This window comes from Balaenoptera musculus, chromosome 4 (assembly GCF_009873245.2).
Source record: "Balaenoptera musculus isolate JJ_BM4_2016_0621 chromosome 4, mBalMus1.pri.v3, whole genome shotgun sequence".
NCBI lineage: Eukaryota > Metazoa > Chordata > Mammalia > Artiodactyla > Balaenopteridae > Balaenoptera > Balaenoptera musculus.
The window spans coordinates 23,141,069-23,158,144 of record NC_045788.1 but is presented as its reverse complement, the minus strand read 5'-3'; the positions used below and the strand labels follow the sequence as shown (position 1 = coordinate 23,158,144).

The following is a 17,076-nucleotide window of genomic DNA, read 5'->3' as shown; positions in this document are numbered from 1 at the left end:
ACAGTCAATTCATATTTAAATTTTGATTTTCTGCTGATTTTATCCACACGTTAGTGATTGCTGTTGGAGTAATAGTTTCAGAGGAATTTGTAGTGACAAGCAGTATTCTAGGGCCCTTTGAAACAAGAATAGCACATCAGTTTTTCATGTAATGAAATGGAAAAGAATTGTATTAGTTAAGATTTTTGTTTTTCAAGAACACAAATAGTAATTCTGTATTCCGAGGGAAAAGATTTATTCTGTATGTTGAGATTACAGAATTTTTGTATTTTTAACCCCTCTCTCCAATCTTTATATTCAGAAGCGATTGTTGGAAGCCATGGAGACATGCAGCCACTCCCTCAAAAAAGAAGAGAGGAAAAGAAACCAACATAGTGAGTGCCTAATGTGCTGGTATGATAGCGAGACAGAGTTCACATACCCCTCTCCGTGGCCAGAAAAGTTCCCTGCCATAGGACGATGCTGCGCAAGGTAATGTTGTTTGGTAATTTTTCAACAACAGAGAGCTCAAAAAAAAAAAAAAAAAAGCAAGCTTTTGAATATCTACTTAGAGAATTAAATAATTTATGACAGTTGTAGTCAATTGATAATGAATTACATGCAACTTGCCAAGGATCATAGCATCTCCCTCTTTCTCTCTCTCTCTCGCAGTTGTTTCTGTAGTTCTCTGCTTTGGTCCAATTCTGCTTCTCTGTTTTCGTCTTCTGTTAAAGTTGTCCCCCCCCTCCCCCAGTACATATCTGTTCTCTCCCTCAAGAGGATGTATGAATTTTTGTTTCCATTGCCAGTGTCTGCTCCCAGCATTATTTGACATGCTATGACTTTGCCTCTTATACTCCCCAACCACCCAACTGGAAAGAAGGAAAACAAGAAATAAAAGAGCTCCTCTGTTTCTTGCCTCAAACCTATTTCTACTTTCTCTTCCTCATTAAGATGTCTTCCTTGTTTTTTCTCTTCTCTCATCTTCTCTGCAAATAATATCTAGATGGCAGTTGTGTTGCAGATAAAGTAAACATTTCTCAGTTATGATTTTTCCTTTTGTTAAAGCAAAGGGAAAGATGAAATAGACATTATAAAATGTTTATTTTCCATTCTGGGTTTTGGAACATGGAGGATATAGAGATTTGTAGTATGTTTTGTATGTTCCTTTAGTATAAAAATCATGTATATATACATATATAATTTATATATTTTATATATTTTTTTTATATATTATATATATATTTTTTAAATTAATGGGAAGAACGTCCACTCAGTATCTTACAGGCATGGTTGTGTCTGGATCAATACCAACGAAGAATCTGCTGCTCTATATTTTCTTTGTCTTAAAGGACGAATTGTTAATTCTCCTGTTAAAAGCAAGGAGGACTCTTGGAAAATACTGAAGGGAATGCTGAAAACCTGTGATTGCTTGTAATGTATGAATTTTAAATTAAGTGCCTCCATTTATTTTCTAGGTATAAAATAATATCATTAGATGCTTGGCGTGTAGACATAAGCAAAAACAAAATAACCAGGGTTGACCAGAAGGCATTATATTTCTGTGGATTTCCTACTTTGAAACACATCAAACACAAAGTCAGTGGTTATTTAGTTCAAAAATTTTTCACTTTATTGAATGTGAAGTGATTATGGAGAAAAAATTAAATTCTATGACTTCTTTTCAAGTTTTTTTTGAAGAAAAGTGGGGTTCAAGTATTCCAGCAAAGCAGTCGTGGAGAAAACATGATGTTGGAAATCTTAGTGAATGCAGAATCAGATGAACTTGTAAGTATTTTCTTCATTATATATTTCTTTGGTGCTTATTATGCGTAAAACTGTTTTAGCTACAACATGTTTTCCAAAGTGGTATAGCATGTAGTAACTCCAGAAGTTCACAGGAAATAAGGATAAAGTAAAGAAACATTTACACAAATTAAAGGACATGTGACAATGTGTCACATAATTGTGACATAATGAGCAAAAAAAATGCTGTAGGAATTGAAAAGGAGATGAGCCGTGTGAGCTAAAGATTAAGTACAGATCTGTAGGTGAGAATAGGCTTGAGCTGGGTGCTAAAAGAAAGATTATCACGAAGAGGAAAAAGCAGGGGAAAGGTATTCCAGTTGAAAAGAGTAACATGAGCTGGGAGTTATAGTAAAAAATCAATGTGATACATTATCTTATTTTTTTTAACCTTTTTGTATGTCTGAAATTTTTCTTAATACTTTTTCTTTTTTTGGAGTAAATGTGATGTATTTGAGGAGAAGGAATAGATAAACCTGACTGAAGCAGAGGACTTGTGTTGGGGAATAGTGGAAGATAAGGTTGAAAAAAACAGATTGAGGCCAGATTATGGAGGACCTTGAATACCAGGCTAAGGAGTTTGGACTTATTTTTTCATGACTGTTATCTTAAAATTGGTATTTTCATAAAGATTAGTTTGGTGGCAATATAGTAGACTAAAGTGCATAAAAGAGAAATGGAAGAAAATGGAAAAGCCTGCAAGTTGAGGTTGTGGTTATAGAAGCCTTAGACAATAAGGACATAAACTGTGGAAGTGCTAATAGATCTAGATGAACAGGACTAAATAAAATTCACAAGTTTCATCATTTGTTCAAAAATAGGGGATGAAAAGAAAAAGAAAATATTAAATATGAATCACTCTTAGATATCAGACTAATTAACTGAAAAACAATTACTGAGGAATAAAGAAGTTAAAATGGGAGAGGCACTGGCTTGAGGGGATTAATGATCAGTAATACAATTTTAAGTTGGTGCTAGGACATTTAACTGGAGCTGCCCTTTCAGCCTTTCTCAACAGGGTTCCACAAGAGGTTTAAGCCCTCTTGCCCTAAGTCATCCATTCGTTTATAATAGATTAATTTACCTTTTGTGCATTTAGAATGGTACTAGTTATGTACCATCCTTGGAAGAATTGGGGAAATACGTAGTCAAAATTGTTTTTTGTGTTCTGTGGTTCAGATGAAAAACTTCAGTCAAGAAAGGCAACTTATACAAAGTTGAATACCTGGAGCTAGAGCTTGTAAGGCAATAGGGATATGTAGGGCGTTAGCAAGGAAGTGATGGCTGGGGCCTCAGGGCTCATTTCCTTGAAGAAAGGGAATTCTCAGGGTTCAAGGCCCCAGCATGAGGAAGTACCCATGGGTGGAAAGGGTGGAAAAGGAACCAGTAAAAGTTACATAGTGTTCAGAGAAGAAAGAGAATAATTCCCATGTTTAGTAGTGTCACAGAAGCATGGAGTAGATGGTACATACAGTTCAAGAAGAGTGAAAACTAAAATAAGGTCTGTGAATTTGTCCTTTGGGCATCATTACTGGACTTTGAGAATTTCATTCCCGTAGGTTGTTGGAGGCAGAAGTCCAATTCCTAAGTACTAATCCGGGACTTGTTAGGTGGGAAGTCGAGGTAGCAGGTCTTAAGCCCTTGGTTAAGAAGTTTATCGTTGAAAAGAGGGCTAGAAACATAACTGTAGGTAAAGAAGAGGCAGCTCATTTAGCAAATCCGTACAAAAGAAGAGAGGTAGAGCTAAAGAAAGGAGCTCTTAAAGGCACTGTAGAGGGAAAGGATGTGAAGTAATAATGGATTGCCTCTAGGGCTTACAGGAAAGGATTAATCTAGGAAAGAAGGACAACTTTTCCTTCAAATGAAGGGAAGTATGGGAGAATGAAATTAGAAACAGATGTATAGAAGGGAAAAGGATAATTAAGGGAGCCTAGTTCTAATGTTGAAACTTGTTTTATTTATCAGAGTAGTCATTCTTTTGTATGTTCACTGTAAGAGATGTCTAAATATAGTAAATAAAATAAAAAGTTACCCCCAAAAGTCTAAAAATAGTCATCTCTATTTGTTAAAGAAGTATTTGCTAATAATGATTAAGCATAATGAAAAGAAAAAGTGTGAATCAAAATTTATATTTCAACTTCACTTTCTACCACAAAGTTGTTGTCTAACCAACAGTAATAATAATAATAATAATGTTTCCTTTTAAGAATTTTTACTTAAGGTATTATTCCATACAGAATATTTTTACAGTTGTCCCTCAGTATCCATGGGGCATTGGTTCCAGGACTCCCCACTGATACCAAAATCTGTGGATGCTCAAGTCTCTTATGTAAAATGGTATAATATTTGCATATGACCTACACACATCCTGCCTTATACTTTAAATCATCTCTATTACTTATAGTACTTAATACAATATAAATAATTGTAAATACAATGTAAATGCTATGTAAATAGTTGCCAGCATTTGTTGAAACTTTCTGGAGTTTTTTTCTTTTTTTTTTTAAATATTCTCCATCAGTAGTTGGTTGAATCTGCAGATGTGGAACCCATGGATACAGAGGGCCAACTGTGCAGCATTTTATAGTTTACAAAAGCTTTTCTGTATATTATTTTATCCTTAAGTAAATATTGTGAGGTAGATGTTATAACTTCTTCTCATAAAAGAAAACTGAGACTCAGTGGGATTAAAGGATTTGCCTAAGAGTCCATAGCTGAAGAGAGGCAGAACCCAATTTTGGACCTGTGGTTTCTAACTTGAAATAAGTCTAGTGTTCTTATTTAATTATACCAACCACAAACTGAAATGAATTACATTTTTTAGATTCTGTTTTATGCTATCTGATTATTTGATATGAAATAATAATAGCCCTTTTCTAGACCTCTATGCTGTTCTTTTCACTTTTCTCAGTTTCCATGAGAAAAATAAGCTGATAATCATGAGAATAATAGAATCATAGAATTTTACAACTGGATGAAATTTTGTGAAGCAACTAATCCAGCTCATTAATTTTACAAATTAAAAAACTTAAATGGAGATTGGAAAAGGGACATTCACTCAGCTAGTTAGCAGCAGAACTAAGAACCTAGGTTTCTTGCTGAACATTATTTCTACTAATGTTGGCTATTATTGTGAACAGTAATACTCACATTATAGGTCAGTGTTCTTCTGTTTGATTTTACTGAAACCTGTTTTCTCGCCAAGTAATTTCATTTAGGATTAAAATCAGTGGGCCATCCTTCACTAATAACTGCCAGTGCTGTTGAAAAAAGGAGAAGGAGGCAAGCTTCCTAGGGTTGAGATGTTTATACTGCAGAAAATTACTTTTAAGGTGGTCATAGTTCCCTTCTAATAAGAAGAGATTGGCAGAGGGGAAGGTAAAGTTGGTAAACTTACACAGATTCCTAATAAATTAAAGAATAAAGAAAGGCAGATAAGTAAAAACAACTGAAAATTATTATTTTTTTTTTAAGAAAGAGGACTTCCCTGGCGGTCCAGTGGTTAAGACTCCATGCTTCCATTGCAGGGGGCTAGGGTCCAATCCCTGGTGGGGGAATTAAGATCCTGCATGCCGCGTGGCGTGGCCAAAAAAAAATTTTAAATAAAAATAAATAAATTAAAAGGAAAGGGAAAAAAACAAAAATCTAAAAGAACAGAAATCCTGGAAAATGTACTAGAAAGACAAAGAGTAGTTGGCAATAAAGGCACAACTTAGAGAAAAGAAATTTTAAAAACTGAATTCAAGTGGATGGAATAATTAAGTGGGAATAAAGCTGAGAAGAGCAGTTACTAATAGAGAATAATTGGCCTGAGCCATCAAATAATATTTTATATCTGTTTTAATTATTAAGGCATGGTTTTTATAGATTTTAAATACACTGTTATAAACACAAGCCAGTTTTAATTATTTAATTTTACCTCTGTAAAATTCTCTCTTGGACCTAAAACATGAATGAACTTTTCTGCTTTTACTTTAAGAGTGTAGAAAATATAGCTTCATCAGTGCTCGGGAAGTCTCTCTTTGTTAATTGGCCTCATCTTGAAGAAGCTAGAGTTGTTGGTGTATCAGATGGAGAAACTAAGTAAGATTTTATTTATAATTTTTACAGTTTATATGTGCTTTGCTATTTGTTGGCTTTTATTCATACATTTTAACTAATATAATATTTGTAAAATATTTACACTCTATAGTGAAAATGAAAGTCCTCTAATCATACCACTCCAGGTTCAACCACTATTGACAGTTTATTGTACATACCTTGAGATGCATATTTTTTTATTAGTATTTTATTTTATTTTTTAAATTAATTTTTATTGGAGTATAGTTGCTTTACAATGTTGAGATGCATATAATTTAGATGCATATATTTTTATTAGTATTTTATTTTATTTTTTAAATAAATTTTTATTGGAGTATAGTTGCTTTACAGTGTTGAGATGTATATATTTTAGATGCATATATTATTTTTTCCCTTTTACCTTCTTTTCCTTTCAGTAGCTTGGAAGTTCTGTATCCTAATTCTTTTCTACCGGTTATCATTATAAATTAGCAAATATATTTCTCTTTCTGACAAGAATAAATAGCATATGTAACCTTACCTTTTCCATGCCTTTCCCAGGTTTCATTTAAGTAATATATTAAAAAACACGTATCTTCTATTCTAAAAATAATTTCTTAACATTTTATTCAAGTTCAGAATCATTTTATCGGTGATTATTTAGACAAGCTATTCTTTGTCATCTTTTACTTGGTCTGATATCTTGTTCTTTTGTTATTTTTCATGTCTAGAACTTTCTAAAGTAATTTTTTTTTTCAGAGAAAATGTGAGGATGTTAATGTTTTCTGAGTTATTACATATCCAAAAGGGTTTTTTTGTTGTTTTTCTCATGCATAGGTTTAGAGTTAGAGGCCTAATCCTTTTTCCTTAGATCTCTGCAAACGCATCTCAATTGTGTTTTGTTGCGTAATTTGGTTGATGAGAAGTCAGTGCCAGTATGAATCTTGAACGTTCTTTTTTAATCATCAAAATTCAGTTCCCCTGCCTTTTTGATGAAGTCCAGTTTATCAGTTTTTAGTTTTATGGATCGTGCTTTTGGTCTAAGAACTCTTCACCTAGCCCTAGGTCCCAAAGAAGATTTTCTCCAAAAAGATTTATAGTTTTACCTTCTCCTTTTATATTTAAATCCATGATCCATTTTGAATTAATTTTTATATAAGGTATGAGGTTTGGGTCAAGTTTCATATGTTTACCTATGAATATTGAATTACTCCAGTACTATTTGTTGAAAAAACTCTCCTTCCTCCATTAGTTTGCTTTTACACCTTTGTCAAAAATAAGTTGAGCATATTTGTATGGGTCTACTTGGTGGGTTCTCCGTTTTGTTCCATTTGTCTCTATGTCTATTTTTTATGCCCACACCACATTGTCTTGTTACTGTAGCTATGTAGTAAGTCTTAACCTTAGGTAGAGCGATTCCTTCTTTTTTTTTATTTTTCAAAATTGTTTTAACTATTTTTGGTCCTTTGCCTTTCTATATATAGTTTAGAATAAATTTTTTTATATTTATAAAAATCTTTGAGAAATTTTGATAGGAATTGTACTAAACTTATAATTTGTGGAGATTTGACATCTTTACTATGTTGAGTCTTCTGATCCAAATGGATAAATGAAGATCCATTTATCTCTCCATTTATTTTAATCTTTGATTTCTTTTATCACTATTTTGTTTCCTCAGCATACTGAACCTGTACATGTTTTGTTAGATTTATACCTACCTAAGTATTTAAAATTTTTTGGAGCAACTGTAGGTAGTATTATGTTTTCAATTTCAGTTTCCCCAGCTGGTATATAGAAATATAATTGATTTCTGTATGTTGATTTTATATCCTAGGACCTGGCTAAACTTACTTCCCTGCCTTTTTTCTTAAAGTCCAAGCCAGTTATTTTGTAGAATTCTGAATTTACCTAGTTATTTCCTCTTAGTGTCATTTAAGTTGGTCCTCCATCCCACATGTTTCCTGTAAACTGGGAGTTAGGTATAGTGGCTTGATTAGAATCAAGTTAAACTTTTTTAGCAAAACTACTTTATTGAATTTGAGAGTATTAACTCTTTAAAAATTTATATTTTTATTATGTATTTAGTTTAATTTCTTATAGAGAAAGAATAGTAATCTGTTTTAAATTTTGATTAAAATTTTTTACAGGTGTTTGTTCTGAAATTCATATTACAGTTTTAAAAAAAAGGAGGCTTTTTGTTTTTTGGTTTTTTGCTGTTGTACCATGTAGAAAAATCTTTTCACTTTGAAGACTCACACTACTAGAACTCTATATTAAACCACAAATTTGGGGATAATATAATTTTAATTTTTAAGGTTTTACTTGGAAGAACCTGCAGGAGCACAGAAGCTTTATTTGGGAAGAACTGCACCACCCTCTAAAGTGGTCCATCTTGGAGACAAAGAACAATCTAACTGGACAAAAGAAGTACAAGGAATTTCAGAATAGTGAGTGTCATAAATAGTATTTCATGTCATTGAACTAGAATGTGGTGGTCTCATGTACTTATTTTTTAACTTATTTTCCACTTAGTGTGATTACTCTGAATACTGACTGCATCTTCATTTTATGGTCTAAAAAAGAAATGAGTTCTAATTTAAAATAAAATCTGGTTAGCAGCAGTTAGAGCCTTGCCCAGTTTGTCACTAAAATACTTCATGATATACAAAAAAAAAGAAAGAAAAGACATAATCACTTACACTAGGAATACACAGTTCATAAGTTGCCTGAATTTGAGAGTTAATTTCACTAACCATAAGGCCATTGAATTTCTTGGCCACTTGTAACTAATGAAAATAGGAGGGCATATTCTCCTTTGTTCTTCACCCTTCCCTCCTCCCTACTCCCCTACCCTCCCTACACCCAAGTCCTTTATGCTCTGAATTCAGAAATGCAAGGTCTATACCAACCAAGTAAGGAAGAAGCTAACCCTCCTTGGAATGCTGATTTGCAGAGTGCTTTGTGTCCCATGATCCCACCCTAACAGTACCTCTCCTTTTTCATCCGAACACTAGAATTCCCTAAACCAAAACAGAATAATAGAAACTGGCAGTGGCACATGAAATGGTGTTATAAATGTATATCCATCAGCCCTCCTGTTTAAACTGTAATAGCATCCATTGATAAACGGGAACTCAAGGAGATAACCTCTTCTACAATTATAGGGGCTAATACCAGGCCATAATATCCTTATTCAAAGATGATTAAACAGGAAATATGTAAAAAGACCATGAAAAGCTATCCAACATAAAAGGAGATGAACATAGCTGTCAGGGGGAGAAGTGGAGCATTTTTGGCCTCCCAGTAGTGTAAGTTAGATACCCCTGTCATAGCTCACATCATTCTGAATTTTCTTTTATAGCACATAAATAGAATCGTAATAATAAATTTATGAGTGTGGTTACTTTAATGACTCTTTTCATAGATATTAGGCTCCATAAGGGTAGGGAACATATCTGGTTTTTTCACCATAATTTTAATTTTGCTATATAAAATATATGTATATATAATAACATTATTTAACTATATACTATGTAACTATATATAGTATATATTATATAATACAGATATATTTGTATAAACACATATACAAAAATAAAATTATGATTTCTATAATGAGCTCAGTAGATGGTCTGAATAGTAATATGGGCATACTGAAAACTGAATCAGTGAGCTAAAATATCAAGCTGAGGAATTCCTTCAGCACATAGTACAAAAAGCACAAAAAGCTGAAAATAGTATAGTCAGAATTTCTGATATCTATCTGATAGGAGTTCTAGAAAGAGGAAATGGAAAGGAGATAAGAAAATATCACTCAGATCAGGAATCAGCACACTTTTTCTGTAAAGGCCAAATAGTACATACTTTAGGCTTTGTAGACTTTACAGTTTTTGTCACAACTTCTCAACTCTGTTATATCACAAAAGCAGCCATAGATATTAAATAAATGATTGACTGTGTTCCAGTAAAATTTTATTTATAAGAATAGGAGGCAGTCTGGATTTAGCCCATTACCATAGTTTGCCAACCCCTACTTTAGACTGAAAAGGCCCACTGAATGCCCCTCCCTGTCAATCTCTATTTTCTGTCTTTCTGGATTTACCTATTCTGGGTGTTTCATATAAATAGAGTCACATAATATGTGGCCTTTTGTGTCTGGCTTCTTTCACTTAGCATGTTTAGGGGGTTCATATACATTGTAGTATATGTCAATACTTATTTCTTTTTATGGCCAAATATTTCATTGTATGGATATACCACCTTTTGTTTATGCATTCATCTGTTGGACATACGGCTTCTTTCCACCTTTTTGCTATTGTGAATAGTGCTGTTATGAGCATAGGTCTATAAATATTTGTTTGATTACTTGTTTCCGGTTCTTTGGTTACATACTTAGGAGTGGAATTGCCAGGCTGTTTGGCAGTTCTCTGTTTAACTTTTTGAGGAACTGTGAAACTGTTTTCCGCAGTGACTGCACTGTGTTACATTCCCATCAGCAGTATACAAGTGTTCCAGTTTCTCCACATCCTTTCCAACACTTTTTTTTTTTTTTTTTTGGCTGCTTTGGGTCTTCGTTGCTATGCGTGGGCTTTCTCTAGTTGTGGTGAGTGGAGGCTACTCTTCGTTGCAGTGCGTGGGCTTCTCATTGCGGTGGCTTCTCTTGTTGCAGAGCACGGGCTCTAGGAGCACAGGCTTCAGTAGTTGTGGCACACGGGCTCAATAGTTGTGGCTCACAGGCTCTAGAGCGCAGGCTCAGTAGTTGTGGCACACAGGACTAGTTGCTCCGCGGCATGTGGAATCTTCCCAGACCAGGGCTCGAACCCGTGTCCCCTGCATTGGCAGGCGGATTCTTAACCACTGCCCCACCAGGGAAGTCCCCCAGCACTTCTTGTTTTCAGTTTTTTTGTTATAGCCAGCCTAGTGGGTATGAAACACAGGAGTTTCTTACAACTCTATGAGTTCTTATTTAATCTTACAGACTTTGGGAAAGGTAGCCACAGGATAATGCAAAAAGTCTTAAGTTAGGTACTCAGAACTGCTAGCATATTTATTTAAAGTTTATTTAAGCATTTGATTATGAGTTGGTAGTTTGAATGTGATTATCATCTTAGAATATATGCACACTCATACACATCTATATTTCTTTTTTATTTTTTCTTTGAGCTACCTGAGAAGAAAAGGAATAATAATAAATGAAACATCTGCAGTTGTATACGGTCAGTTACTCACAGGTCATAAATATCAAATAAATCAAAATGGTGAAGTCCGTCTAGAGAAACAGTGGTCAAAACAAGTTCTTCCATTTGTTTATCAAACTATTGTCCAAGTAAGTCTCCATCAGGTCTCAATTCTATCTTAATGTACACTGTTGCACACTGTATAAAGAAAACACTATATCATATTAATATGCAGCAATATATAATAGATATTATTATTTAATGTAATTTGTAAAATACTGTAGTGTTTAAAAGGAGTATAACATGCTCAGACACTCATTCTGTGTATGGTTAGGAAGCTTTTCTTTTGTATTTATTTATTTTTATTTTCCAAAAAGTTTTGCTTTAAATAAATTAGTAAATACAAAAAGCATTTGCTTTTGTATTTGTGATCTTAGATGTTGTAAGGGGACAAAGTTTTTTAAATGCATGTAGTGATCATGTAATTTGGGGGAAACAGTATAGCATAGTGATTAAGAGTACTGACTGAGTTGACTTCTCAGCCATGTGACCTTGGGCAAGATCACCTTCTTTCTGTGCTTTAGTTTCCTCATCTATAAAGTGGGACTAGTAATGGTCTCTGCCACAGAGGGTTGTCTTCAGGATGAAATGAACTAATAAATGTGTAAAGTACCTTGAAAAGTGTCTGGCATATAAGGAGATAATAAATTTTAGATTCTGGTATTGTTATGTAGAAAATCTTTACATTTGACGTTTGTAGACAGCATAGTCATAATCCCATAGGAAAAAATCTTGATATGCAGTCTATAGAAATTTTAACTGTGATGATTCACTTTTATATTTCATTCTACATAGGACATCCGAGCTTTTGACTCCCGTTTCTCCAATATTAAAACATTGGATGACTTGTTTCCTCCGAGAAGTATGGTCTTTATGCTGGGAACACCCTATTATGGATGCACTGGAGAAGTTAGTACCTGTTATTATTACTAATTAAATTTCTTTATGGTTTCAAGTTAATACAGTTATTTAACTTCTCTTCATTTAGGCATAAAATAAAATGTAATACTGAAGGGGAAAAAAGAAAGAGTTCATTCATCTAATTTATAAACACAATATTTGGCTACATATCTTTAGTGTTGAGCACACTGAGATCAGGAGGTGGTGGAAGAAGAATTCAGATTCTAATCTCTTTTTTCGTAGGTTTACTTATTGTGGTAGTATGGATGAAGCAATTCTGAAATTATTTTCAATGTATTATTGAGTTGATGAATTTATAAGTGTGTTGATGTTTTGGGAAACTCCAGCTCTTACATGGGAAAAGGTACTTGTAAGTATAGAACAGGAGAATGCAAGAAAGAACCTGTGGGGACAGATTAGAATTGGAGGTATTAATGTGAACTCATGATTGCTAAAATACTTTATACGGGTGTATGTGTATGTATATAGGCACATGTATATGGGTATATTTATGTATGTTTGTAGATAAATGAATGCATATGTGCCTATACATACATATATTTTCTAGCCCTATTTGCTCATAAGGATTGGAAGCAAAGACACCCTGGTAGCATGTAACACTCCGATCTTGATCTCTAACACCATATCCCACTAAAAGGAACTGGCCTTCTCAGAGAAATGGCTGATTACAGGGCTGAGGCAGAATAAGTACAAGATGAGCCTAGAACCTCTAGTTATGCGGGAAAGCAAGGGGGTACTCACAAGAATGATGTGAGCATATCACAAACACAGGAACCAGGTTGAAGAGGCTCCTACCAGCCAAATCTGGGACTGTTTAAGTACCAAAATAATAGAGTACATATTGAATTATAAACCATCAGGGGCGGGGAATAGGAATGCATGATTCCATAGTGATAATAAATAGGTAAATAAATGGAGAAAGGAAAGGGTTTTGCTTATATTATCATCTCAAGGATAATTGTGGAGGGAATGAGGGAGTTGGAAAACCATCATTTAGCAAGCATTATGATTCAGATTGAATCAGGCAACAATCATCATTGGAAGCTAAATCTAAGGGGAGTTTTTGACCAGGAGCAAGATATTTTCATGGTCTTAGAAAGTGTCTCCCCACAGAGTGTTTATTTAGTTGCAAGGAAAACAAAAAACTATAATTGTGCAGTAAAGAAATTAAGCAACATCTTGATTGTATGATCAAAATTAATATAACAGTGAGGAACAGATGAACACCATGTACCTCCAGATGGGATACCCTACAAAGGACACATCCTCTGTGCACTATTCTGGCTGAGAATATATAACATTAACCTAATCATGAGAAAGCACTAGACAAATCTCAAATGTAGAAATGTTTTTAAAAAGTCAGGGTAGAGAGGGAGGAATGAACTATATTCTTCAAAATGTCAGTGTGTGAAAGACAAAGGCTCTGGATATATTCTAGATTAAAAGAGGCTAAAGAGATATGACAAATAAATGCAATATCTGATCCTTGCCTGATCCTGTAGTAGAGGGAGTAAAGAGTTTTCTATAAATATAGGTCACTTTTAGGTCAACTGACAAAACTGGTATATGGACAGTGGGTTAGATAAAAGTATTGTGTCGTAAATTTATGTATTTAATAACTGTACTGTGGTAATATAATATCCTTCTTCTTAGGAAATTTGCACCAAAATATTTAGGGATAATGACATGATATATATAATATACCCTCAGAAAGTTTAAAAAAATAATTATGTGTATGTAAATACACACATAGAGCACAAATGTTAAATGGAGTTAAATGTCGATAATAGGTGAATCTGGGTAAATGTTCTTTGACTTGTTTTATTTTTGCAACTTTTTGGTAGTTTGAAATTATTTGCAAATTAAAGTTAATTTTTTTTAGAAAGGCTGGTTAACAACTGGTTAAAGCAAGGTACAATGACTCAAATTTATAATATAAGCACATCCACTTACAAATTCGAAGAAAATTTCCACTATCTACTTTTATTGTCTTACTGTATTTCAGAAATAATAAACACTATTCAAATAAGTAGAAAAACAAGTAAATAAAATGTAGTGAAAGAGACTAAAACATACTGGGATTTTTTTTTTTTTTCCCCTCCAAGGTTCAGGATTCGAGGGATGTGATTACAGAAGGCAGGATTCGTGTGGTTTTCAGTATTCCATGTGAACCCAATCTTGATGCTTTAATACAAAACCAGCATGTGAGTACCATAGTCCGTATTATTTAATTTAGAATTGATTACCTTTAAAAATGTTAGAAGGATATTTTTGGTCCCTCCTTTGAATTATTGCAAATATTTTATTTAACACTGATTAAATTCTCTCACAGTTGCATCTAATAATAGTTAAAAATAAGTGGAATCTGTGCTCAAAACTTCATGCAAATCTTTGGGGGAAAAAACTGCTGAAATCCCACTATTAATCTATAATGGTTGTTGTTTATGGTTGTTGGTAGTGTGGCTTGTGGGATCTTAGTTCCCTGACCGAGGATTGAACCCAGGCCCTCGGGAGTGAGAGCCCGGAGTCCTAACCACTGGACCGCCAGGGAATTCCCAGTGGCACATTGATTAGCATACCCTCTGGGAATAGACTTGGGTTTTTTTTTTAAACCTTTCATAATTAATCAAGGTCTGCATTTTTAGTTACAAGTAACAAATGACCTTCTTGCAAAGGTTATATGTCTCTACTCAGGTAAAGATGAACAGTCCCTAGAGAAAATTGGGAAACTGCACTTAAGTTCATGGCACCCTTTTATTTTTCTCTGTTAAAATAAGGGGATGATCCCGATATCTGTCATTTGTTTTTATTGATTGATTAGATAATTAACTTGACTGAAATTAATTCACATTCAGCCAACCGTTGCTACTTATATTTTATTTTTGCTAGTAGTAAAAATCTAAAACTTTATTTCCTGTGAAATGAATTTAAGGCATTAGGCATCAGCATACCCATGAGGAGCCTTTATGGAAAGCAGAGAAGTCCCTAAAGTCTTGCCATCAGGTCTCTTTTGGAGAAATAATTCAGAAGGCATAGTCAGGAAATCAGGAGAGTGGCCCTTTAGATGAAGAAGCTGGAACTCTTTTTGGGAGTCAGTGGAGGCAGAAGAACTTGTTGCTTCATCCCTGGCTTTTTTTAGATCTGACAGAGCCTCCCCAATTCTAAGGGTACAGTGTTGCTAGGCATACCTTCTCCAGTATACTTTCTTTCTCTTTACATATCTTCTTTATCTTTTACTCAAGCCTTCTTTCTCTACTTTTTATTTTATAATTTGTAGGATATTTGTGGTGATTTAATTAACTTTAACTATACCGTAATCCAGTATTTTTCAAAAGGAGTACTAATTGTATTTTGAGCAGGACTACTATGTATTAAATAGGACTGCCCTGTATATGGCAAGACAATTGGCATCTTGGTCCCTGGACACTAAGTGTTCTTAACCTGTGTCAATTATTGTAACTGAATGTGCCTCAACACATTTTCAGATGCTTATTAGAAAAGTGGTACTACCTGTGATAGAGAACTATTGCCTTAATTCTTCCTTTCTATTCTGAAATTATTTCTAAATCTGATAATATTTTTGATTGTGTTGCATTCTTTACTAGCATATTAATGTATTTTAATAGTGACTTTATGTTCCAGGCCACTAAAAAAATTTATCCATTTAGGGGTCATTGTAGACATGATCATTAAAAAAATAATGGTGGAAAATAATTCCTTACCAATCTCTGTAAATTTTGCTTTGCTGATGATAAAATATCCTTATATTCCCATGAAATAAGAATATAAAATATTTGTATAATTTATTAAATATAGTATATTTATAATATTTATATATTCATTTACATGAACATAGTATATGAAATCCGTGTAAAATAAGTATGTATTATTATCATTACATACATAATGTTAAGAGTATATGGTAGCTTACCATAATTGGTACTGGATTTGTAAGTAATTTGCTTCCTGGTTAAAAATTGTATGATCTGATAATTTTTTTTTTAATTTGACTGTCTTCATAGTTTCTTCCCGTAAGTACACAAATAAAGGTTACATTTCATTGACTGAATTATATTAACAGTGTATTAATTATGAGCCTATTCATACTTATTTTCATATGATAATAAATGATTAGGGGAAACAAATATTACTTATATCTATATATGAAGGACACTCAGTTTTGCTCAGTAGCAACTATTTTGATGACATACTCATGTTTTAATTCAATGTAATAATTATCAAGACCTCAGTTTTTCCCAGGTATTTTACCAGTTCCTTCACCAGGTCCTTCTTAGAATATGAAAATTAATTTTTAAAAAATAGTTCTTGCCTACAGAGTTTGCCATTTAGTACTTACTGTAGAGTTTATTTCTTGAGGCAGTTTCACAAACTGTATGTTTCCTCCCCCTTTCATTCATCCTTGGGAATTCTGTTCTTTAAGGAGAGAGAGGAGCCAGAAATATTCTGCCTAGAAATCCTTTAAAAAAAAGCAGGGTGGGGGGTAATAGGTCACTTATTTTGAGAATCCTTACATTGCCACAATCCAAAATGTTAGTGATGTCTTATCTCCAGATTTTAAAGGTAAAGAAATGCTGCTTTAATGCTTTGTGTTTCCATAATTGACCTTTTTGTTTTTATATTTAAAGAAATATTCTATAAAGTACAACCCAGGATATGTGTTGGCCAGTCGCCTTGGAGTGAGTGGATACCTTGTTTCAAGGTTTACAGGAAGTATTTTTATTGGAAGAGGATCTAGGAGAAAGTAAGTTTATGTTAGAGAAATTTACTTAAAGTGGCAGAAAAAAATTAAATAATAAAGATAAAATGGTTAATATTTCAGTATTTATTTTCTCTTATTAATTGCTCTGAATTTTCTTTAAAAATTATGCATAGATTCCTCTGATGGTGATCTTTTATCTAAATGGCACATGCTTTAGGTGGTTGGAAAGACAGTTCTTATTTTTAGCAGCTAACAAATTGAACCTTGAAAAAAGGTATCAGAAGGTGTGTGTGAATCTCAATTATATATTCCCCTGCATTTCCTTATTTCATTCTCCTCTCAATTACATAATCT

The 17,076-nt window shown here is 33.4% G+C and overlaps 1 protein-coding gene across 4 annotated transcripts in view; it reads left to right on the top strand.

The window, feature by feature from the left end:
• XRN1 (5'-3' exoribonuclease 1) overlaps positions 1-17,076 on the top strand; it is a 101,674-nt gene that overhangs the window by 34,657 nt on the left and 49,941 nt on the right. For all 4 annotated transcript variants that reach the window (XM_036851828.1, XM_036851829.1, XM_036851827.1 and 1 more), the window contains exons 16-24: positions 302-471; positions 1,458-1,578; positions 1,669-1,767; positions 5,765-5,868; positions 8,160-8,291; positions 11,008-11,170; positions 11,877-11,990; positions 14,108-14,206; positions 16,649-16,764. In XM_036851828.1, the coding sequence (XP_036707723.1) occupies positions 302-471; positions 1,458-1,578; positions 1,669-1,767; positions 5,765-5,868; positions 8,160-8,291; positions 11,008-11,170; positions 11,877-11,990; positions 14,108-14,206; positions 16,649-16,764 (1,118 nt within the window). The remainder of the gene's footprint in view (positions 1-301; positions 472-1,457; positions 1,579-1,668; positions 1,768-5,764; positions 5,869-8,159; positions 8,292-11,007; positions 11,171-11,876; positions 11,991-14,107; positions 14,207-16,648; positions 16,765-17,076) is intronic.